The following is a 24,185-nucleotide window of genomic DNA, read 5'->3' as shown; positions in this document are numbered from 1 at the left end:
GTGAAGTTAGCTTTGTACGTTCTGCCTTCGCTGCCACAAGAAGAGTTCAGTAAGTGGCATAGGTTTGTGTATGTGAACATTGGAAACACTGGGTCAACAATGGTATGAAGACAACCGTGAGCGGGACAAATGGGCGTGGAGAGTTAGGGACGGCAGCTGTACTAATTTATTTTAAACGGGATTTTCTTCCATACTCCAGCTTCTAGGCGGCTAATGTGCAATGGAGTAAAATCCCCGTCCTAGTATTTTTCACTAAGTACTAAAAGAGGAGTGGTTCGGTGTTTAGGGCACCCGCTTTTGCGAACCAACAAGAAGATATTCCTGGAGTCCTCTCGTGACACGGACTCCTCCAATGCTCAGGAGGGTCCTCAGTTCCCACATCCTTTTTGGGAATCCTCCCGCCTGAGAGGCTGATCAGTAGACTTGAGAAGGCCTGCTGAGCATGTGTGAACAGTGCTGCGCATGCTCCGTGGAGTGGGCGGGTTTACCAGAGCACTAGCAGAGGGTTTTACTACTCCTCTCCCGCCTCCCCCGCCCAGCACGCCCCCTTCCCTTCCTTCCCAACCCCCCACCACGCTGTCTCCCGCATCCACCCCCGCCTCTCTTTCCCCACTCCCCCTTCATCCCAGGCTGGGGAATCTCCATTGACGTTCCGGTGACGCGGCCGTGCAGCCACCGTGGGGTGGGGGTGGGGGTGGGGGTGGGGGTTTCCAGGCGCCGCACAGGTAACTCCGCCGCAGCCGCCATATTGACCGAGCTGGGATCGGGGAGGGGGCCCGAGGAAGCGGGGTTGGCGGGGGAGGGGCAGTCACCGCCGAGCGACAGTCACGGCGGCGGCAGCGGCAGTGCTGAGCACGAGTCAAGCGGCAGCTCTCAGAGAGGCAGCACAGAGTTGTCTTCTCTATGCGGAGCAGCAGCCTGCGGTGGCGGCGACCCCTCGCTCCCAGTCTCTGAGGGACCCCGCGGCGAGGTCAGCTGTCGCTGAAGGCGAGGCTGGGGATCTCGGCGGTGGCGGCGGCGGCACTGGCAGGAAAGCTCCAAAGACGGGATGTAGGGCCGCGCGGGCGGTTGGCAGCTCCTCTTCGAGTGCTCCTGAAGGGGCAATGCTACCCTTCGCTCCTCTAGACGAGCCCTGGGAGGCAGAAATGGAGGTGTTCCGTGGCAGCGCAAGCAGTGGCGAGGTTAGTGTGGTGGCCAAGAGGGATTGGAACCGTCCACCTCCTTTCTGAACAGTTGCGGGGGTGGGGGAGGCCCGAGAGAGAAGGGGCGTGGGGCTGGGGAGCGCGGTGCCCAGGCCAGCCCCCTTGAGGCTGCCGGGCGTCGGAGCACGCTCTGTCCAAACTGCGCTTTCGCTTGGGTGCTGGCGGGGACCCGGTGGCGGGCTCAGGAGTTAGGAGTGAGTGTAGTCCCGGCTCAGGCTCGGATTTGGGAGAAGCAACTGCTTCTCGGGCCACGCAGGAGTTGTGACTAAGTTTCTTCACTTTGCGACCTGAAGTGGAACAGGGGGATGCACCAGGTGCCATGCCCAGGTCTCCTCTGCTCCCATTTTACTCGTTGGGAACACTTTGGGGGACAGCTGCTCTCTACTGAACCCAGCACAACAGAAACACGGCAAGGTGGCCATCTCTGGGGACATTTGCACATAGGAATGAGTGCTTCTTATTTACTTAGCTTTCTCATTTCTTTGTGGCATGTTGTGGCTCTTTGTAACAACCCAAGAGGAGATTAATTGGAGGCCAGGTTTATCTATATTCAGGTGATTTTCTGTCCCCTGAATTCTACAGCCCTCTTCCTCCCGCCCTTTCTCCCTTGCCCAGCTGCTGTGCCCCGTCCCCCCATTGGTGTGTAAAAGAACCTGCAAAGTTAATTCCGACCCATAAAAGAGGAGTCTTCGGTAAGACAGCGAGGTTCAACCAGAATATTTTGGTTTGACTCTCTTCCCGCTCTTACTTGAAACTTTTCTGGTTGGGCTTTGGTCAGTTGCGCAATGAGAACTTAGATGTGCTCAAATACTTGTTTTTTATTATTGTTGCCTTGTTGTTGTTGTTGTTAATATTAAAAGCAGGCAGCATTTAAATGCAAAAACGAGCCTTTGGGGATAGAAAGTTGGACCCTTTTCTGACAGCCTAGTAGTACAGGAGAGACCATCACTGACTTCCTAAAAATACTGAATACCAAATTCTTTCACACTAGGATGTTTTGAGGTAGTATTGGAAATCCGCCATATCTCTAGGTGCAAATTTGTCTTTAAGTACTTGCTTCATCCTTAAAAATACACTTTGGAATGCTGTCTAACTTGTTCTTTTTTCTTTTCTAATTTCCGAACTAAACTGGGGTTAAATTATGTGTTAGAATAACATTTAACAAGAAATGTAATAGAAATACTGAAAGAATCAAAAGTTGAACCCGCTCTTATAAGAAATACTTTATTGGAAACTAAGGAATTCTGAAATACGTTTTAATATTCTACATCTCTTAAGAACAGGATAAATGAAGAAGAGTTTATTCTTGGAATGTTTTATACTTGCAAGAATTTTCTAGAAGACTATTCAAGGGGAGAGGAATTTGGTTTTATTCATGTGTGTAATCTATTGACTTATAGTTCCAGGCATCTGGTTAATAAAAAAAAGTTAAGTGCTTGGATATAAGGTTGGGATGGGAGGAGGGAGCCGTTCGCATGCCTACTATTTATTATTTTTGTTAACTTTGAATGTAGAAATGTTTTAAATTGTAATTATTGCATATGGTTTTTTTTATTGTTTGCAGTATGTTTTAGGTATTATAGAGATTTAACAATGGGTCTCTCTACCTCAGCAATTTGGAAAAATACTGGAGTGGAAATTGTTAATCCCTATGAAGTAAAACGAAAGGTGAAGGTAATGTGGTAAAGATAGTATTTCTGACTTCTTTGTCTAAAACAGTTTTGATTGGTTGGATTTAACTCTGCAAGTGACTTAATTAAAATATTCTAGGTGAAAACTAAATTCTACATCTGAATCTGCTTAGATCTGATTAGTACTTAGAAGAGGTGTTTTTGTTGTTGTTGTTGATGTTTCTTTATAATGGTATTCTTTTGATAAGAAGGAAACATTTATTTCCCGGAATTTATATTTATTTTAATTACATGTTTGTCGATGTTGGCTTTAGAAATGTTAACCTTTGAACAAGAGCTTTTCAGCCCTCATTCTCGATAGATTTTAGGACTAAGGGTACTTTCACTGTAGAATATATTTTTTGAAAATGTGATGGAATCCTTAAAATGTAAGTAAGAATCTGTTAACTTTAATGTCACAGGAAATATTTTTTGTCTATTTCTGTGTGTGTTAAATCCTGGTAAAATTAAAGAGACTATTTACACTATCATATATTGTGGAGTCTTTTTGAATATCTTTTTACTTGTCTTGTGTCATGGGCAATTGTTAACCTTTGAATTATAATTCGAAAGTGTGATAATTGGTTGTTTAGACTCTTAACATGTTCTTGCAGAGGAAAAAATTATTAAGGATAGTTACCAATGCATGACAACGAGGAATAATGATGAAGAGCCTAGTCACTGTTTGTAGAATTGTCCTATGAGAAGATGTGTCAGTGGTTTCAAACATGAATTAACTTGGTTTTACTGAGAGGTGGAGAATAAGCCTGAAAAAGGGAAATATGGGCTCTATTGGCTCCTGTGAAGAGGGTTTTTGGGAGAGGGAAATAGGATAAGCAAGGAACTTTGGTTGTGAGAGCACTTGCAGGAACCTTCTCAATTAGGTCTACTGGGAATAGGAACTTCAAAGGGTATCACCGCTCAGGCAGCCATAATTTTTAAGAATTGCCTGAATACTGTCATGATCAGGGAAGAAATGTTGTCTGAGGCATGATAAATATTGGTCACTCCTGGACAAGGGTCCTTAAGAATAGCCTATTTTAGTAAAGTGGACAAAAAGTAAAAAATAAAAAGATGAGGTAGTGCCATGTACATTATAGTTTGTGCATTTTGTGTTTTGGTGAGAGAGTGCTTGTTTCCTACTGGGATTTACTATAGAGTTTTCACATTGCATATTATATTATCATATTGTACTAAATTATAATTGGTACTTTTATTTCTTTAGTAATACTGCTTTTGTAATTTAAGGAAATTAGTTTTGAAAGTCGTACAGTTCACTGTTAGAAACAGTTGGGGTTAAAGCCACAGTCTCTAAAAATTTAACCAGGATGGGAAATATAGGGCAGATTGGGAAAAAAATGCTAGTTTTAATTAATTTCATGAGACTCTTTAGAAACAGAGGAAAGTTTAACATCACTGAGCTTCAATTTCTTAATCTGTAAATGGGAGAAAAACTATCTTCAAGAGTTGTTATGTAAAAAACAAATACTGTACTGGGTTTAATTCACTTGGCAAGGTGCTTTGCACATGGTGGGTCTCTGGTTCCTTTTCCCACAATTGTCATCATGCCTGCTTCTTTGTCCCTAAACTGAATTATTGTCAACTATATTAAAACTTTGGATTTAGATAGCCATGGTCATAGCTCCAGCTTTCTCTATTAAGACCAATTTTTCTTAAGGCCTCCTCCCTAGATCTGATCATTTCCTCTAAGTATGGTAATCACATTTGTAATCAGAGGGTGATTAAGGATGAAATATTAAGTCATATTTAGGAACACTCTGGAGGATAAGGTGAGACAAATAATTTGTTATAACTTGCTAATGAGATATCTAATTGACATTTATTTTTTCCTATTTTAACTTTTATCATGGTAGGAATTGGTTCAGTTTATCAAGTGTATAGTTCGTGCAAGAAAGTGCAGTACATAGTACTTTTAGACCAAGGTACTGCATTGGTGAAATGTCTAAATATATACCATCCTGAGTCCTATCCCACCCCCATGGGTTTACATTCAGGTGGGCAAGATAGGCAGAAACTGCTATTATATAAGTCACAAGACCATCAACAATGAGGTGGTTGTGGTGGTGGTTTAGGGATGGATCTAGTAAGTCCTGTGAAAGAAGTGGAATTTGAGCAGAGCATTAGAGAGTTGATAATATTTTCACAGGCAAATGAAAGGAGCATATTTCTGTTGGATGGGGAAAAATCTAAGGTATGGAAGTGTTCTTGGAGGAAGGAGGAATCTGATATTGCTAGCATATGTCTGTGATGTGAGAATGGGAATAGAGTGTGAGATGAGGTACTCATCTAAAGGTAGGGAGAGGCCCAGATTGTATGGGGCTTTAAAAAAGCTAGTTCAGGGGTCTTCAGTGTTGTTCTGTAAATGGAAGATACTGAAGGTTATTAAATTAATGAGTGATATGATCTGTGCTTTGAAAAGTAACTGATGGTAGTATATAAGATGGATTGGAGTTGAGAGACTGAGGTGGGGAATATTAGTCAGTGGAAGTAGTAGTGAGTTTTTTTTTTAACTGGGACAGAAGGGGTAGAAAGGAGAGAACTGATGGGCAAGACCTTGCAGAGTTAAAATAGAATTTGGCAACTGATTAAATGTGAGAGAGTAAGAGAAACTAGGAGTGGTGTGGTAGGACCTAATTCAATATAACAGATATTGAATGCATGACTGTCAATAGAAGTGTCTATGCTAGCCTTTGGACTTAATATAAAGATAAATGGCTATTTGCAGTATAGGGAGATAGAAAGCCAAAATGAACCTCCCCCTCTCTCATGTTGTCTTGAACAAGAGCAAACCACTCTAAAGAGTTCTGGTTATGCTTGGCATGCTTAAAATCTTTACTATCAAAAGTGCACTTATTACTAGCTAAAAAATTTTTGAATGCTTTTAAAATGGTGCTCAGGCCTGTAGTTTTTACTTTATCAATGTTCATCTTAAGTAGCAGCCCTCGGTTTAGAGGGTTGTGCTGAAAACAGTGACTGGTGCTTCTTTCTGGAATATGGAAAAGAGAAAAGGGACATCTGTTTTTATATGATTTCACCAGGATTATTTGGAGTAGAGGGCGTGGCCAACTGGGTACTGACCCCTCCCACCACTGGTGCTTCCCAGTTTCTCTATCTTCCTTTAAACCGGTCTGGTCTAGAAATATTCAAGTCAATTCCTACAGGGCAGGGCCTCTATATTTCCCTACCTTGATTATTCCATCAAGAGGGCTAATCATTCCTCACCATTCCAAAATAATGCCTGACTTGGTACTGTTGCTTTCTTAGGCTACATTGTCGTTTCAGTACCACACCTATCATAGTCTCTCTCATTTGTAATTTTGAGAGGGAAATATAAGATTTTTTTCCCTTCTTGTAATTTCTCTCTTGGTGGGTACTGTCATTATCTTTAGCAGCAGTTCTTAAGATTTGTTAATCACTTGGAATCTTGAAGTTTTATCTTTTAGTACTTTGTCAGAATTTGCTGTATAATGTTTACACATTTATGTTATTTCCGAAGATTATTTACTGTTCTTGATTATAGTAGTTTTTTTCTTTGTCTATATTGTTTTCTTTTGGTTTGATTTTGGGTGGGAAGAGAATTGGATGGGGGAAAGATCTAGAGTTAATTTTAAAGTAGCTTTTATTGATAATAGAGATGATTTCTGAATTGCCCTGGAGGCATTCTATATAACTGATTTTGCTGCTATATTTTAACCTATATCTGTACATTTGAAGTAAGGCCTGTTGTGTGTGTGTTGGGGGGGTATGTTTTACTTATTCCTTGCTTCATTTCACCAAGTATTTGAGGTGGTGTATGGGAAATAAAATCCAGTAATATGTTGATATTCAGGATATGAGAAAACATAAAGTAGAAAGTGTATGGAAAGGATGGAGGATGTCATTGCAGGGTGAATTAGAACACAGGTAAGCGTCTACTATACATTTAAGATATAGTTGAATTACAAATTTGGCCTTGGATTTCCTTGGGTTCTCAATTCTTACTATAGTTCAGATATACCTGGAAATTAATTAAAAAATTTCCATGCTAGTGCCTCACTCACATAAATTCATATTTAACTAATCTGTTGTTTGCCTAGGCATCATTCCCCAAATTCTTATGATGTATAGCCAAGGATAAAGAACTACAGCTCTAGGCCAAAGTAAAAAGAGAAATAGTTATATAGTTCTCATTAGCCAACCAACAAGAAAAAGGCATATCAGTTCCTAAGCTAGCAATTTGCTCTAAAATAAGTTTTCTGGGAGTTGTAATGTTTTTCTGTATTTTTTTTTTTTCGGTTACTGTTTGAAGATATGACTGGGGCAAAGGAAGTTTTTGAGCTCTCTTATATGCTCTTGCTGTGTAGTTTTGAGGAATTTGCTTTTCCATAAGAGAAAAAAAAATAGTGTCCTTGCTGATTTTGATATAGTTTAGCCTTATAATTTTGAAGGTAAGTAATCTGCATACTTTATCACTAGCTGAGTAAGGGGACAGTGACTCTGTTGTAAATAAAGCATCCAGTCACCTCTCCACCAGAAATTTCAAAGGCTACGGATAATTATTATTGCTTTAGACCTATCTGCTTCTCCTGTAAAGTGGTTAGGGACAGACTTTAAAAGGAAATACAGTAATTTTAATACCCAGGGTAAATTTTTTATCCCAAAAGACATTGGAATCCATTCCATCTTAAATGTACTTCCAAACTTAAGGGAGAAAGAAATGACAATTATTGAGCCTGTATAATCTCTTCATTTTTATTCAGCCTTCAAAACAGTTTAATAAGAAAAGGTGTATCTATTTTTTTGGCTGCTTCCGTGATATGTGGAAGTTCCCAGGCTAGGGATCAAATTCGAGCCACAGCAGCCATCCAAGTCACAGTAGTGACACGCAGGATCCTTAACCTTCCACACCACCACGGAAACTCCAAAATGGTGTATCTTTTTGACAGATGAGAAAGAGACATATAAACCAGTAGAGGAACAGCTGCAATTTGAACCTAGATAATTTTAAATTCATGTTTTTCCCTCTATACATCCTATCTCCCTTATAAGGACAATATTGAAGATAAGGAGAAGATATAGACAAATTGACAGCCATATCAGCTCACTGAATCAGATCTGCTGATCCACTAGCTAAGTTTACTCAAAGGTCAAAAAAATCCAACAAGATTTTTTTTTTGCACATAAAAAGGTTTATTGTAAAATTCATATGTAAAAGTACAGGACCTAGGGTATCTTAAGCAATTTTGAAAAAGAAGACTTAAATGCAAGAAATCACTCTATATGGGATGTTAAGGTTATTATAGTAATTAAGGCAATGTGGTATTGGGAGAATAGACACATAGATCAGTGGAACAGAATAGGGAACCCTGAAATCCATACAAATAGGCTTGACTGATTTCTGAGAAAAGTGCAGAAGCAAAATAATGGTCTTTAGTTTCTTCATATATAAAATTAAAATGAATATGTTTATCTCTGATTTTTTGAGAAAATAATTGTTCTTTACATATAATATTTGACAAGAATAATAGAGTTCTTGTTTTTGACAAAATAACTCTATAACATTTAGTTGTCCTAGACAAAGTATTTCTTTTACCCTGATAAATAACTCAATGGACAATTTAAACTTATTTTACATTCCCCAGGGTTGTATTTTAATGAAATTATATGGACTTCTTATCTCTAAGAGATTACTACGGTGAGAAGAATTGCTGCTAAAGAATGCTGTGTATGTACTCATGTCACATATATACGTGCATTCATCTGTACTACAGATAATACATGTATCCTTTGAAAGTAAAATTTCCAAAACATATGTTCTGATTTATATGAGACTGGCCAGATGGCCAGTACCTTGGCATGGGGAACACTTTGGAGCTATTCAGAACCATTAAAGTCATTAGCACTGACTTCAACCAAGCAGAGTAAACAAAATACTACCTGAACAGTAACCAGGGGAGCTGCTTCTCTGGCATTGGACCAAAGTTTTAAAATGTTTCAAAGATGCATTCTAATGTACATATAACACTGCTATACTTAATTCAACACATAGTAACCTATCATTTGCATAACTCCCAGTCTTCTTTAAAGCACGATGATACTTAGATTGGTTTTAATTGGTTCTAAATTATTGTGGACGTATTCATTCAGCAAATGATCATTAAATGCTTATTTAATGTAAGTTGTTGTGTTAGTCACTAGATAAGATTTATTTGATTATTGTTCCAGGTTTCTACCTTGTTAGGAAATCTGATAGGAAACATTCAAGTAAATGTCTGAAAGGACAGTATAAAGACCAACAAATTTAGAGTGATAGAAAGCTTTTTAAAATTTTGATTTTTCTGGGACATTAATGTTTTAGTTCCATATTCCTATGAAATTACACACAGGTTCACTGATAGCTCCATAACAATCTTTTGCTTATTTAAAATTTTAAAATATTGATAGTTTAAAAATATTAATAGATTTCCTCCTATTCATATCAGCTATAAAAAGTAGAGCTTCTAAATGTATGGACTTTTTTTTTTTTTGCTTTACATACTTACTCTTGGCATTATTATTATTTAGTTTTAGGGATTGAAGAGGATTATTATGTTTGGGCATATATCCCCTTTGCTTTTATTTAGTGCTCATCTACAGTCTTTTTTGCTCCATAGGAAAGGAAACTTACTTTTACTAATGAGTTATCTTTGAATTTGGGTACCTTAGTTCTTGATGGTGAAATAATGAAGAGTCTAGAGGCAGAAGATCAAGATGGCAGAGCAGTAAGCACTAACCTTCTCCCACAACACATCAAAAAAAAAAACCCATCTACGTATCATACAGAACATCTACTGAACAATGGCAGAAGAGCTTTAACCTCCAAAAAGGGAAAGAAACCCTCCAAATAACTGGATAGAATAAAAAAGAAAAAAACAGAGAAGAAAAAAGAAGCAGAATGGGACCAGGATTCCTGAGAGGGAACTGCGAAAGAGGAAAGGAACCCTCAGTCTGGGAAGCCACCTGACTGATGGGAAGATCAGCCAAGATGGAGGGACCTCAAATCCTCAGAGAAAAGCACAGCAGCTGGACTGAGGAGGGCAGAGCAGAGAGATGCTGCACAGATCATCAGTACAATGGTCCCAAAACACCATAGCCTGAGATGCTCAGGCAGGGGCTGGGTGCTGAGACTGAGACTCCAGAGGTCAGTTCTAGGGAGAGGACTAGATTTGACTGTGTGGAGACAGCCTGAGGGGCTATGGATTGGTTCGTCATGGGTGGGGAAGCAGAGCACCACATCCAGGGGAACCCAGAAGAAGGCCTGTGCCCGCAGGAGAAGCAAGGTGCCATTGTCGAGGAGGGAAAGAGGAGTAGGGGTGTATTGCCGTAGGAATATCTTTCTCTGTGCATTCATGGGCTCTTGGGCAGCAGGATGCCTCTTGTGCTGGCTTTGGGTGCTAGATGCCTCTTGTGCAGGCTAAGGGTGTCCAGGTACCTCTTGTGTGAGCTAAGGGCAGTGGGGCATCTGCTGTGTGGGACACAGGCAGCAGGGACAAACCACCTCAGCCATCTCAGACTGCAGAAGTGGGTATGGCTTGCCAACACTGGGGATCCATGAACAGGTACCACCTGCAGCCCCAGTCACCTCAGAGTTTGTCACAGAGGAGGGCATTGTAACTGAGCACCACCTTTTGCTATTCTCAGTCCCTGGGAACACACACACCATGCCACTGCTACCAACAAGTGCTCTGGGCACTGCCTACACCTGCCTGAGGATCACTGCCACTTCCCAGGACCCTGCAACCTGGAGCAGCCTGTGCCATCTCCCCATGGGTCCTTGCCAATGTCAAGGGCCCAGCAACCAGGCATTGTCTACTAGCCCTGCCCATTGCCTCCATCTCCCTGGAAGCAAGAACAGGCTATATGCCAGCATGGGGATAACAGCCTACACACACTGAAGAAAGAGAAAGCAAGCATCCAAACCCAAAGCAGCCCTCATGCCAAATAATAATCATAATAATCATAATAGCCATAATAATAATAATAAGCCCTCAAACTACCAAGGGGTGATCTGGAACATAAATAACCCTCCAAGACTACAGTAGTAGTTTCCCTTAAACTTACAAAATAAGAAAAATATAAGCAAGATGAAGAAGCCCAGGAAACATTCCCAGTTAAAAAAGAACAGGATAATTCACCTGAAGGAGCAGTGAAATAAACCTCTGCAGTATAATAGACACTGAGTTCAAAAAGGAGCTAGTGAAAATACTGAAAGAAATGAGTGACTATGAAGAAATTAAGAGCAGATATGAATGGTAGTGCAGATTACTTTATAATGGAACTAGAGAATATAAAGAGGAGCCAAGAAAAATTAGAAAATTCATTTGCAGAGATGCAAGCTAAGCTAAGGACACTGAAGAAGAATGAATAATGCAGAAGAATGAATAAGTTAATTGGAAGATAGAATAGTGGAAATCACACAATCAGGACAGCAGGCAGAAAATCAGATGAAAAAAAACCTGAAAGCAATATAATAGATCTATGGGATGATGTAAAGTGGGCCAATCTATGCATAATAGGAATTCCATCAGAAGTGAAAGAAAAGGGGATTGAAAATAAATTTGAAGAAATTATGGCTGAAAACTTTCCAAATCTAAAGGAAGCAGATATCAAGATACAGGAAGCACAGAGGGCCCCAAACAAGTTGAACCCAAACAGGCCCATACCAAGACATATTATAATAAAAATGGCAAAAGTTAAGGAGAGGTTTCTAAAGGCAGCAGGAGAAAAACAGACTTAATTATAAGGGGAACCCCCATAAGGATTTTAACTGATTTCTTTATAGAAACACTACAGGCCAGAAAAGAGTGACAAGATATATTCAAAGTTCTAAAAGGGAAAAATTTGCAGCCTAGAATGCTCTACCCAGCTAGAACACCATTTAAAATAGAGAAATAAAGAATTTCTCCAACCAACAACAACTAAAAGAATACAGCAATACTAAACCTGTCCTAGAAGAAATACTGGAGTTCCTGTCATGGCTCAGTGGTTAATGAATCTGACGAGGAACCACAAGATTGTGGGTTCAATCCCTGGTCTCACTCGGTTAAGAATCTGGTGTTGCCATGAGCTGTGGTGTAGGTAGCAGACATGGCTCAGATCCTGTGTTGCTGTGACTGTGGTGCAGGCCAGTGGCTACAGCTCCGATTGGACTCCTAGCCTGGAAACTTCCATATGCTGCAGGTGCAGCCCTAGGAAAAGGCAAAAAGACAAAAAAAAAAAATAAATAAAAAAACCTTGAAAAGTCTCTTCTAAATAAAAAAGTAAGGAGAAATAGGATGGATGGAATTTCAGTTGGTAAGTAATCACTTAAATAATCCAGCACACAGATCTAAAAGAAAAAAAAAGCTTATTGTAAAAGCGACGATAAACAGAAGAAAAAGCAAAAGGATAATCATGGAGATGTTAAAAAAGGGCTTCGTAGAATGTGGGGAAGGAAAGCAAGAAAATCTAGACTTTTTTTTTCTTTTAGAATGTGTTTGAGCTTATATGACTATTAGGCTAAAGCAAGCAGATAGACGAAGGAGATAACATACTGGAAAAGCGAGGCAACCGCATATCAAAACCAAACAATACATTCAAAAAACTACAAAGAGGACACAAGCATAAAATCAAAGGAAATCATCCAACCAAGAAAAGATTGGAACAAAGGGGAAACATAGAATCAACTGGAAAACAAGGTTTAAAATGGCAATAGATACATATTTATCAATAATTAACCTCAATGTCAATGGACTGAATGCTCCAATCAAAAGATATAGAGTGGCAGACTGAATAAAAAAAAAAGAGCCTACAACATGCTGCCTACAAGAGGCTCACCTTAGGGCAGAGGACACATGTAAATTGATCGGGAGGGGATGGAAAAAGATATTTCATGCGAATGGAAAAAAAAAAGAAAGCAGGGGTTGAAATACTCGTATCAGACAAAATAGACTATAAAATGAAGGCCATAAAGAAAGACAAAGTAGGACAATACTTAATGATAAAAGGATCCATTCAGGAAGAGGATATTACACTCATTAATATATATGCCACTAATATAGGAGCACCCAGATACATACAACAAACACTAATAGATATAAAAGGAGAAATTGATGGGAATACAGTAATAGTAAGAGACTTTACCACCCCACTCACATCAATGGACAGATCCTCTAGACAGAAAATCAATAAAGCAACAGAGATTCTAAAGGACACAATACAACAAGTAGACTTAATTGATATTTTCAGGACATTGAAACAACCTAAATGTCCATTGATAGATGAATGGATTAGAAGATGTGATACACATACACAATGGAATACTACTCAACCATAAAAAGAACAAAATAATGCCATTTGCAGTAACATGGATGGAACTAGAGACTCTCATAAGAAAGAAAGTGACACATTTCATATGATATCACTTATATCTGGAATCTAATATATGGCACAAATGAACCTATCTGCAAAGAAGAAATAAACTCATGAACATCGAGAGCAGATCTGTGGTTTCCAAGGGTGAGGGAGTGGTATAGACTGGGAGTTTGGGTTTAGTAGATGCACCTATTGCATTTGGAGTGGATAAGCAATGAGATCCTGCTGTAAAGCACACGAAACTATATCTAATCATTGTATTGTAACATGATGGAGGATAGTGTGAGAAAAAGAATGTCTATATTTGTATGACCAGATCAGTTTGTTGTACAGCAGAAGTTGACAGAATATTGTAAACCAACTACAATAAAAAATTAAAAAACAGAAATGTTGAGTTGGTTTTCTGGGTCAGCAAATTACCCTTCAAATTGCTAGTGATGGTTGTGTTCAATTGTGTATATTCCACCTCTGACTTACTGAGGTGTATGCCAAAATATGGCAGAGAACATAAATAGCTATTGTTGCTATAGTGGTAAATTTTAAAATTAAGTTTATCCTCATTATTTCCATGAGATTATTCAGAAGCTGGATAGCAAGATGAATAATAGTTTGTTATAAATTTTAAGAGATACATATAAGAAGTCCTTGGGAAACAAGGCCTTGGATAGATAACAGAGCTGACTTGAGCCATTTTATTTAAACTATAGGGGTCTATGTTACAGAGAGATTATTAAGAGGGCCATGGGATGGCTCTTTTGTCTGTAAATACCAACATCTCTGAAGATGAGTAATCTTGAATTAGGGTACTGTTTTGAACACTCATCCCAATTGAATAAATTTAGTAACTTCAGAGTCATTATCTCTTTTTAATTTGAGAGAAACAAATAGATCATTATTTCAGTATTTACATTTTTAGATTCTATTTATTTATTTATTTTTTTTGGTTTCATCTGTGATATACAGAAGTTCTTGGACCCTGTGTCCATCCTGAGCCATAGCAGTGACAACACTGAATTCTTAACAGCTAGGCCATCAGGGAACTCCTAGATTCTGTGTTTTTAAAAAGCAGTATATTTGGCTTTCTTTCTTGTAAATCCTTGTAATACTTAGTGTGGTACAAGTAAATTATTGAAAAAGATTTGTCTGAATTATGTCAATTCCAAAAAATGAACCAAATATTCTTACCCATTAGTCTCTTACTGGGAATAACAGCTTCTAAAAATCTAACTTAACTCTTTTTTTGCCTTCAGGGAGGTGATTATCATAAGTTCCTGTCAATAAAGTTATTGGTTTCTAAAAGCATGGAAAATAAGAATTCATGCTTCCCCCATTTTGTAATTTACAAGGGTACAGGAGACATTGGAGTAAAAAATTGAAAATATAGGTGGAATGTTACAAAATTATGAATATAATCTGTGTACTGTAGCAGTTATAATCCTATAGAGTAGATAATTTTAGTTTGTTATTTCATTGCTGGGCCAGCTTGGTACTCTTTTGTGCACTTTTAATATTTATGCTTACAATTACTAAAACATTTTTATAACATATACTAAGAGGTGGTAAACTTTTCTGTTAAAAGCCAGATAAATATTATGTAGTTTGTTTGCCTTTTGTAACCTCCACTGTATATTTTTTTAAGAATCCCAAGTTTAGGAAAAAATGGCTTCAATGAGGTTTGCAAAGTTGTTTGTACTAATTTGACAAAATTTAGAGTTTTAACTAATTTAGGGTTTTAAGTAAGTGAAAAATATTTTGAACCTTTGCAGTGTATGAAATATCAAGAATTTATATATACTTTTTTGAAAAAAAATCTTATGAATAACCTAAGCTATATATATATATATATATTTTCTGTTTTATTTATTATTATTTTTTATTTTACTTTTTTCATTACTCAAATGAATTTATCACATCTGTAGTTGTATAATGATCATAACAATCCAATTTCACAGGATTTCGATCCAAACAGCCCAAGTACATCCCCCCACCCCCAAACTGTCTCCTCCAGAACCATAAATTTTTCAATGTCTGTGAGTCAGCATCTGTTCTGCAAAGAAGGTCAGTCTACTTTTTTCAGATTCCACATGTCAGTGAAAGCATTGGATGTTGGTGTCTCATTGTATGGCTGACTTCACTTAGCATGATAGTTTCTAGGTCCATCCATGTTGCTAAGAATGCCAGTATTTTGTTCCTTTTAATGGCTGAGTAATATTCCATTGTGTATATGTACCACCTCTTCTGGATACACTCCTCTGTCAATGGACATTTAGGTCGTTTCCATGTCTTGGCTATTGTAAATAGAGCTGCAGTGAACATCGGAGTACATGTGTCTTTGCGAGTCATGGTTTTCTGTGGGTAGATGCCCAGGAGTGGGATTGCTGGATCAAATGGTAGTCCTATGTTTAGTTTTCTGAGGAATCTCCATACTGCTTTCACAGTGGTTGCACCAATTTACAACCCCACCAACAGTGTACTAGGGTTCCTTTTTCTCCATACCCTTTCTAGCACTTCTTGTTTGTAGACTTTTGGATGATGGCCATTCTGGCTGGTGTAAGGTGGTACCTCATCGTGGTTTTGATTTGCATTTCTCTAATAATGAGTGATGTTGAACATCTTTTCATGTGTTTTTTGGCCATCTGCATGTCTTCTTTGGAGAACTGTCTGTTTAGATCTTCTGCCCATTTTTTTGATGGGGTTGTTTGTTTTTTTGGTTTGGATCTGCAGAAGGTGTTTGTAAATTTTGGAGATGAATCCCTTTTCCGGCGATTCACTTGCAAAGATTTTCTCCCGTTCTGTGGGTTGTCTTTTCATGTTGTTTAGGGTTTCCTTTGCTGTGCAGAAACTTTGAAGTTTGATTAGGTCCAATTTGTTTATTTTTGTTTTTGTTGTCAGTGCTCTGAGAGGTGGATCTGAGAAGATGTTGCTGTCGTTTATGAGTGTGTTTGGCCTATGTTTTCCTCTAAGAGTTTTATAAGTGTCTGGTCTTATATCTAGGACTTTCATCCATTTGGAGTTTATTTTTGTGTATGGTGTTAGGGAGTGTTCTCATTTCACTATTTTCCATGTGGCTGTCCAGTTTTCCCAGCACCACTTCTTGAACAAGCTGTCCTTTCTCCCTTGTATACTCTTGCCTCCTTTGTCATAGATGAGTTGGCAGTAGGTGTGTGAGTTTAATTCTGGGCTTTCTATCCTGTTCCACTGATCTGTATTTCTGTCTTTGTGCCAGTACCATATGGTTTTGAGGATTGTTGCTTTGTGGTGTAGTCTGAGGTCTGGGAACCTGATTCCTCCAGCTCCATTTTTCTTTTTCAGGATGTCTTTGGCTATTCTGGATCTTTTGTGCTTACAAACAAACTTTAAAATATTTTGTTTGAGTTCTGTGAAAAATGTCCTTGGTGATTTGATAGGGATTGCATTGAATCTGTAGATTGCCTCGGGTAGTATAGTCATTTTGATTGTATTAACTCTTCTGATCCACGAGCATGGTATGTCTTTCCATCTATTTGTGTCATCTTTGATTTCTTTCATCAGTGGCTTAGAGTTTTCAGAGTACAGGTCTTTTGTCTCTTTAGGTAGGTTTACTCCTAGGTATTTTATTCTTTTGGATGCAATGATGAACGGGATTGCTTCCCTGATTTCTTTTTCTGCTCTTTCATTGTTAGTGTATAGAAATGCCGTCGATTTCTGTGTATTAATTTTGTATCCTGCGACTTTGCCAAATTTGTGGATGAGCTCTAACAGTTTTCTGGTAGAGTCTTTAGGATTTTCTAGGTATAGGATCATGTCATCTGCAAATAGGGATCGTTTTACTTCTTCCTTTCCAATTTGGATTCTTGTTATTTCTTTTACTTCTCTGATTGCTGTGGCTAGGAAGGACTTCCAGAACTATGTTGAGGAGTAGTGGCAATAGTGGATGTCCTTGTCTTGTTCCTGATCTCAGTGGGAATTCTTTCAGCTTTTCACCATTGAGAATGATGTTCGCTGTGCGTTTGTTGTATATGGCCTTTATCATGTTGAGGTAGATTCCCATTATGCCCACTTTCTGAAGGGTTTTTATCAGAAATGGGTGTTGGATTTTGTCAAAGGCTTTTTTCTGCATCTATTGAGAGGATCAAATGGTTTTTATTCTTCAGTTTGTTAATGCCATGTATCCCACTGATGGATTTGTGGATATTGAAGAACCCTTGCATCCCTGGGATAAATCCCACTTGATCATGATGTCCAATCCTTTTAATGTATTGTTGGATGTGGTTTGCTAGTATTTTGTTGAGGATTTTTCCATCGATGTTCATCATTGAAATTGGACTGTAGTTTTCTTTTTTTGCGGTATCTTTGTCTGGTTTTGGTAACAGGGTGATGGTGGCCTCATAGAATGAGTTTGGTGGCATCCCTTCCTCTGCAATTTTTTGAAATAGTTTCAGGAGGAGAGGTGATAGCTCTTCTCTAAATGTTTGTTAGAATTTGCCTGTGAAGCCATCTGGTCCTGGACTTTTGTGTTTTGGAAGTTTTTTAATCACAGTTTCAATTTCAGTTCTTGTGATTGGTCCATTCGTCTTTTCTATTTCATCTTGGTTTAGTCTTGGAAGATTGTACTTTTCTCAGAATTTGTCCATTTCTTCTAGGTTTTCCATTTTATTGGCATATAGTTGCATATAGTAGTCTCTTATGATCTTTTATATTTCTGTGTATCCATTGTTACTTCTCCTTTTTCATTTCTAATTTTATTGATTTGAGTCCTCTCTTTTTTTTGCTTGACAAGTCTGGCTAGGGGTTTATCAATTTTGTTGATCTTCTCAAAGAACCAGCTTTTCATTTCATTGATCTTTTCTATGGTTTTCTTTATTTCTATTTCATTGCTTTCTGCTCTGATCTTTATGATTTCTTTCCTTCTACTAACTTTAGGTCTTGTCTGTTTTTCTTTCTAGAGCTGCTTTAGGTGTAAAGTTAGCTTATTTATTTGAGCTTTTTCTTGTTTCCTGAGGTGGGCTTGTATTGCTATAAACGTTCCTCTTAGAATGGCTTTTGCTGCATCATTTAGGTTTTGGAGTGTCATATCTTCGTTGTCATTTGCTGCTAGGTATTTTTTAATTTCCTCAATGATCCACTGGTTGTTTAGTAGCATGTTGTTGAGTCTCCACGTGTTTGTGTTTTTTGCAGTTTTTTTCTTGTTGTTAATTTCCAGTCATATAGTGTTCTGGTCGGAAAAGATGCTGGATGTGATTTCAGTTTTCTTAAAGTTACTGTGGATCGATTTGTAGCCCAGGATGTGATCAGTCTTAGAGAACATTCCATGTGCACTTGAGAAGAATGTGTATTCTGTTGCTTTGGATGGAATATCCTATAAATATCTATTAAGTCCATCTGGTCTAATGCTTCATTCAGGGCCTGTGTCTTCTTATTGATTTTCTGTCTGGTTGATCTGTCCATTGCAGTAAGTGGGGTGTTAAAGTCCCCACTATGATTGTGTTATTGTCGATTTGTCCATTTAAGGTGGTTAGCAGTTGCCTTATATATTGTGGTGAACCTGTGTTGGCTGCGTAGATATCTAAAATTGTTATATCATCTTGGATTGATCCTTTGATCATTATGTAGTGGCCTTCCTTGTCCTTCAAATATTCTTCATTTAAAGTCTATTTTGTCTGGTATGAGTATTGCTACTCCAGCTTTCTTTTGATCCCCGTTTGCATGAAAGATTTTCTTCCATCCTCTCATTTTCAATTTGTATGTGCCCCTGGAAGTGAAGTGGGTCTTTTGAAGACAGCATATATATGAATCTTGTTTTCGTATCCATTCAGTGAGTTTGTGTCTTTTGTTTGGGGCGTTTAGTCCATTAACATTTAAGGTAATTATTGATATGTATGTTTTTATTGCAATTTTATTCATTGCTTTGGATTTGTTTTTGCTGCTCTTTTTTCTTTCCTTCTCTTGTTCTTTTCTGCCTAGAGAAGTTCCTTGAGTATTTGTTGTAAGGCTGGTTTAGTGTTGTTGAATTCTCTCAACTTTTATTTATCTGTGAACGTTTTGATTTCTCCTTCAAATCTGAATGAGAACCTTGCTGGGTAGAGTAATCTTGGTTGGAGGTTTTTTCCTTTCATCATGTTAAGTATATCATGCCACTCCATTCTGGCTTGCAGAGTTTCTGTTGAAAAATCTGCCGATAATCTTATAGGGGTTCCCTTGTATGTTATTTGTTTCTTTTCCCTAGCTGCTTTCAAGATGTTCTCTTTGTCTTTAATATTGGTCAGTTTGATTACTATGTGTTTCGGGTTGTTCCTCCTTGGGTTTATTTTATATGGTACTCATTGTGCTTCCTGGATTTGAGTGAGTGGTTCCTTCCCCATGTTAGGGAAGTTTTCAGCTGTTATCTCTTGGAATATTTTTCTGTCCACTCTCTCTCTTCTCCTTCTGGCACCCCTATAATACGGATGTTGGTGCATTTAACGTTGTCCCAGATTTCTCTGAGACTCTCTTCATTTGTTTTCAATCTATTTTCTCTTTTATGTTCTGCATCCGTGATTTCCACTAATCTGTCTTCCACCTCACTTATTCATTCTTCTGCCTCCTGTATTCTGCTGTTAGCTGCTTCTAGTGAATTTTTTATTTCAGTTATTGTATTTTGCATCTCTTCTTGTTTAAGTTTTATATCTTGTATCTCTTTGTTCAGTATTTCCTGTAAGTTATCCATCTTTGCCTCCAGTTTATTTCCAATGTCTTGCATAATCTTCAGCATCAACAGTCTAAAGTCTTTTTTCTGGAGGCTAAGAATCTCCTCTTCGCTTAGCTGATTATCTGGGTTTTTTCCTTTCTCCCTCATCTGAGTTATAGTTCTCTGTCTTTTCATTTTTACAGGTTTTTGGTGTGGTGACCTTTTTACAGATAATAGAGTTGTAGCCTCTTGTACTTCTGATGTCTGCCCCCCTGTGGCTTAAGTTGGTATGGGGTCTTGCTCTAGGATTCCTAATGGGAGGGGCTAATGCCTGCCCACTGTTAGGTGGAGCCAATTCTAATCCCTCTGGTGGGTGGGGCTTAGTCTCTGGATGGGATTAGAGGCAGCTGTTTGCCTGAGGGGTCTTTAGGTAGCCTGTTTACTGAGGGGTGGGGCTGTGATCCCACCTGGGTTGTTTGCCCTGGGGCTTCTCAGCAGCTGACCAATAGGCGGGGCCAGATTTTCCCAAAATGTCCACCTCCAGAGAAAGGTACTTTGGCTGCTGAATATTCCCAAGAGTTTTGCTTCCAATGACCTTCTCTCACAACAAGCCGCATTCACCCATGTTTACCCAGGAGGTCCTCCAAGTTCTGCAGTCAGGTTTGACCCAGATTCCTATGGAGACGTTGCTTTGCCCTGGGACCCAGTGCACGTGAAAGTCTGTGTGCACCTTTTAAGAATGGGGTCTCCATTTCCCCCAGTCCCGTGGAGTTCCTGTGCACAAGCCCAACTGGCTTTCAATGCAGATGCTCCAGGGCTCTTTCTCCCCATGCCAGATCCCAGCATGTGAGGGTTTGATGTGTGGCTCAGAACTCTCACTCCTGTAGGTGAGTCTCTGTGAACCAGTTAGTTTCCAGTCTGTGGAGCTTCCCACCCAGGAGGTATGGGGTTGTTTATATATCGTGAAATTGCCCACCCCCCCACCTGTTGATGTGCCCTCCTCTTTTTCTTTTGGAGTAGGATATCTTTTTTAAGGTTTCCGGTTCATTTGGGTGAAGTGTGCTCAGTCTTTAGTTGTGAATTTTGTTGATTTTAGGAGAGAAGTTGAGCTCCAGTCCTTCTATTCCACCATCTTAAGAGTTCCATTTTACGCAGCAGCATTTCTCAGCTAAACAGAGTAAAGGAAATGTTTTCATTGATCCTCTCTTCTAATTGCTCTTGTGCTAAATGGAGTCCCAGGATAATTGACTTCAAATCTTTATGCAGGGGGAGGCAATATATAGTAATTAAGAGAATGGCTGTGGCATTGGATTGGATTTGAGGCTTCCTTCCAGAGCTTCCTAAGTGTTTGATCTAAGCTATATATTTTTAAAATGATTTTGAAGGTGTTGAATGTTGAATTTCTGTTGGCTGATAGAATTTGAAATTAAGTCAGAAGAGATAAGCAAAATTACTACTGGAAACATTTTATGAAATTAAGTTTCAAATTTTCTTTGAAGTATTTCAACTAACAAAATTAATGAAAACTAAGGAAAACCTAAAGCAGTTACTTATTACTGAAGTTATCTTTGATATTTAATTCATTCAGATGACAGATTCAACCATTATATTCCACAAATATTTTTCCAGGATCAATTATTCTGTAGATAATGTGCTAGATACTGGGGTTACAAAGGTCTAAGACATGATTTTTTTGTCAGAAATTATAGCATAATAGAGGGATGGAACAAATACTTAATAAGTAAGAGTGTTTATGGATAGAAGTATGTGTGTGGTAAGGTGGAGGGAAAAAGGGAAGAGGCAACATTGAGTCTTTTTTGCCTTTTTTTTTAGGGCTGTTCCTGTGGTATATGGAAGTTCTTTTCAGGATAGAGGTTGAACTGGAGCTACAGCTGCAGGCCTACCTCACAGCCACAGCAATGTAGGATCTGAGCCGGGTCTGCAGCCTACACCACAACTCATGGCAACACTGGATCCTTAACCCACTGAGTGAGGCCAGGGAACAAACCCACAAACCCACATCATTATGATTACTTGTCAGATTCATTTCCTCTGCACCACAACAGGAAATCTGACATTGAGTCTTGATAAGGATGAGTTGGTTTCAAAAGCTCAGGTAACCCCAAATGGCAAATACTTCAAATCCATATTTAAACTTGTACTCTGTTTCTATGCTTTGATTTGAACATGGATATTTTATCAGCTAATTTATTTTATAGCAGAACCTCATAATTGTTTTTAAATACCTGACTAATGGAACAGCTTACAGGTGATATACTCTTATCTATCATGAGACTCTCACTGAAAGACACTTCTTTCAGATCAGTTTGAAACAGAATTACTCTTTATTAAATCTTCCTTGAAGCAGTGACAGTGATTAGGTGGGTGTTTATCAAAGGATTAACCTACTGGGATAAAAGCAACAGGAATATTGTATAATTAGAAAAGCAGAAAAATTAAAGCATTCATTTTAAATGAATATTGCCAGTGCTATCAGATTTTTCTATAAGCAGTGTGTGGACTATAGATTTCAATTTAAAAGATTAGAAAGATAAGACTACTGGGGAAATGGACATAACTATAAAAAACTCTTTGAAAATATTTAGTAGTGTAAAACTCGGAAAACAGATTAAACCTTCTATGTGAAAAGCAAAACATAAAAGTTTTGGAAACTTATTTTTGGAAATGTCCAACTAAAAGACTATTAGTGAAATTGATAAACTGTGTTATAGTTAAAATATACAAAGACACTTTTCACTTCTCTCCAATTTGTGATTCTTAAAGCATCTATGCATGAAAATGTATATACTTTATGGGTTGATTTGGAAGATTGTTTTCTTTTTTTAAATTACTCAATGAATTTTACTACATTATAGTTTTACAGTGATCATCACAACCCAATTTTATAGCATTCCACCCCACAACCATCACTAGCAACTTGAAGGGTAACTCGCTGACCCAGAAAACCAACTCAACATTTCTGTTTTTTAATTTTTTATTGTAGTTGGTTTACAATATTCTGTCAACTTCTGCTGTACAACAAACTGATCTGGTCATACAAATATAGACATTCTTTTTCTCACACTATCCTCCATCATGTTACAATACAATGATTAGATATAGTTTCGTGTGCTTTACAGCAGGATCTCATTGCTTATCCACTCCAAATGCAATAGGTGCATCTACTAAACCCAAACTCCCAGTCTGTACCACTCCCTCACCCTTGGAAACCACAGATCTGCTCTCGATGTTCATGAGTTTATTTCTTCTTTGCAGATAGGTTCATTTGTGCCATATATTAGATTCCAGATATAAGTGATATCATATGAAATGTCTTTCTCTTTCTGACTTACTTTATGAGAGTCTCTAGTTCCATACCTCTTCTCCCAGTACAGCATGTTCATTTACTCTAATCCACAGCTCCCTTTCCTTGTTTGGTCAACAGAACTAGATAAAATGCCAAACAATTCCTGGAAACATCAGATCTAGCTTCCAAACAACCACCTTTACCTCACTGTGAAATAACAAAACATATTCTCATGATTACCCCCATGGTGGAGGAATACCAGTAGGATTAGAGATAGCCATCGTAAGGGGATCCGGATATTCACTGAGTGTATAAATTAATATATATGTGATTCAAAACTTATTGCTACATCATCATATGCTACTGATTTAATAGATTTAGTTTCCACATACTCTTAAATAATGATAAAATAATTTTTAGTCAACTGGAAAACAACCATTTGATCCAGCAATCTCACTCCTGGGCGTCTATCCAGAGAAAACCATGACTCAAAAAGATACATGTACTCCAGTGTTCATTGCAGTACTATATACAGTAGCCAAGACGTGGAAACAACTATTAGGGTTGTCTAAAGATGTCTCTTGTAAATCTGGACTTGGACTAGTCAAAAGATCTGTTGTGATTGTGCAATCATGATGGTTGTGTTTGATTGTATATATTCCACCTCTGATTTACTGAGGTGTATGCCAAAATATGGCAGAGAACATAAATAGCTATTGTCACAATAGCAGTAAAATTTTAAAATTAATGTTTCCTCATTATTTTCATGAGATTATTCAGAAGCTGGATAGCAAGATGAATAATAGTTTATGTTATAAATTTTAAGATGTCCATCATCATCATTTCCTAGGTAGGAGTTATCAATAAACTAAGAAGCATTGGTGAGTCAGTATCTGTTCTGCAAAGAAGTTCATTGTGTCCTTTTTTTAGATTCCACATGTTAAGTGATAGCATATGATGTTGGTGTC

At 38.3% G+C, this 24,185-nt stretch overlaps 1 protein-coding gene across 3 annotated transcripts in view; it reads left to right on the top strand.

Annotated features, from left to right (window-relative positions):
* Positions 1–784: 784 nt before the first annotated feature.
* Positions 785–24,185, top strand: part of RPS6KA6 (ribosomal protein S6 kinase A6) — a 174,477-nt gene continuing 151,076 nt past the window's right edge. For 2 of the 3 annotated variants that reach the window (XM_047765584.1, XM_047765585.1), the window contains exon 1: positions 785–1,181. In XM_047765584.1, the coding sequence (XP_047621540.1) occupies positions 1,104–1,181 (78 nt within the window). In that variant the 5' untranslated portion in view covers positions 785–1,103. Of the gene's footprint in view, positions 1,182–2,729; positions 2,877–24,185 lie in introns of those variants that run through there. The other variant, XM_047765586.1, reaches the window with a different exon arrangement.

This window comes from Phacochoerus africanus, chromosome X (genome assembly GCF_016906955.1).
Source record: "Phacochoerus africanus isolate WHEZ1 chromosome X, ROS_Pafr_v1, whole genome shotgun sequence".
Taxonomy (NCBI): Eukaryota; Metazoa; Chordata; class Mammalia; order Artiodactyla; family Suidae; genus Phacochoerus; species Phacochoerus africanus.
Note: the sequence above shows the minus strand (reverse complement) of the source record. Positions and strands in the feature narration are given on the sequence as shown.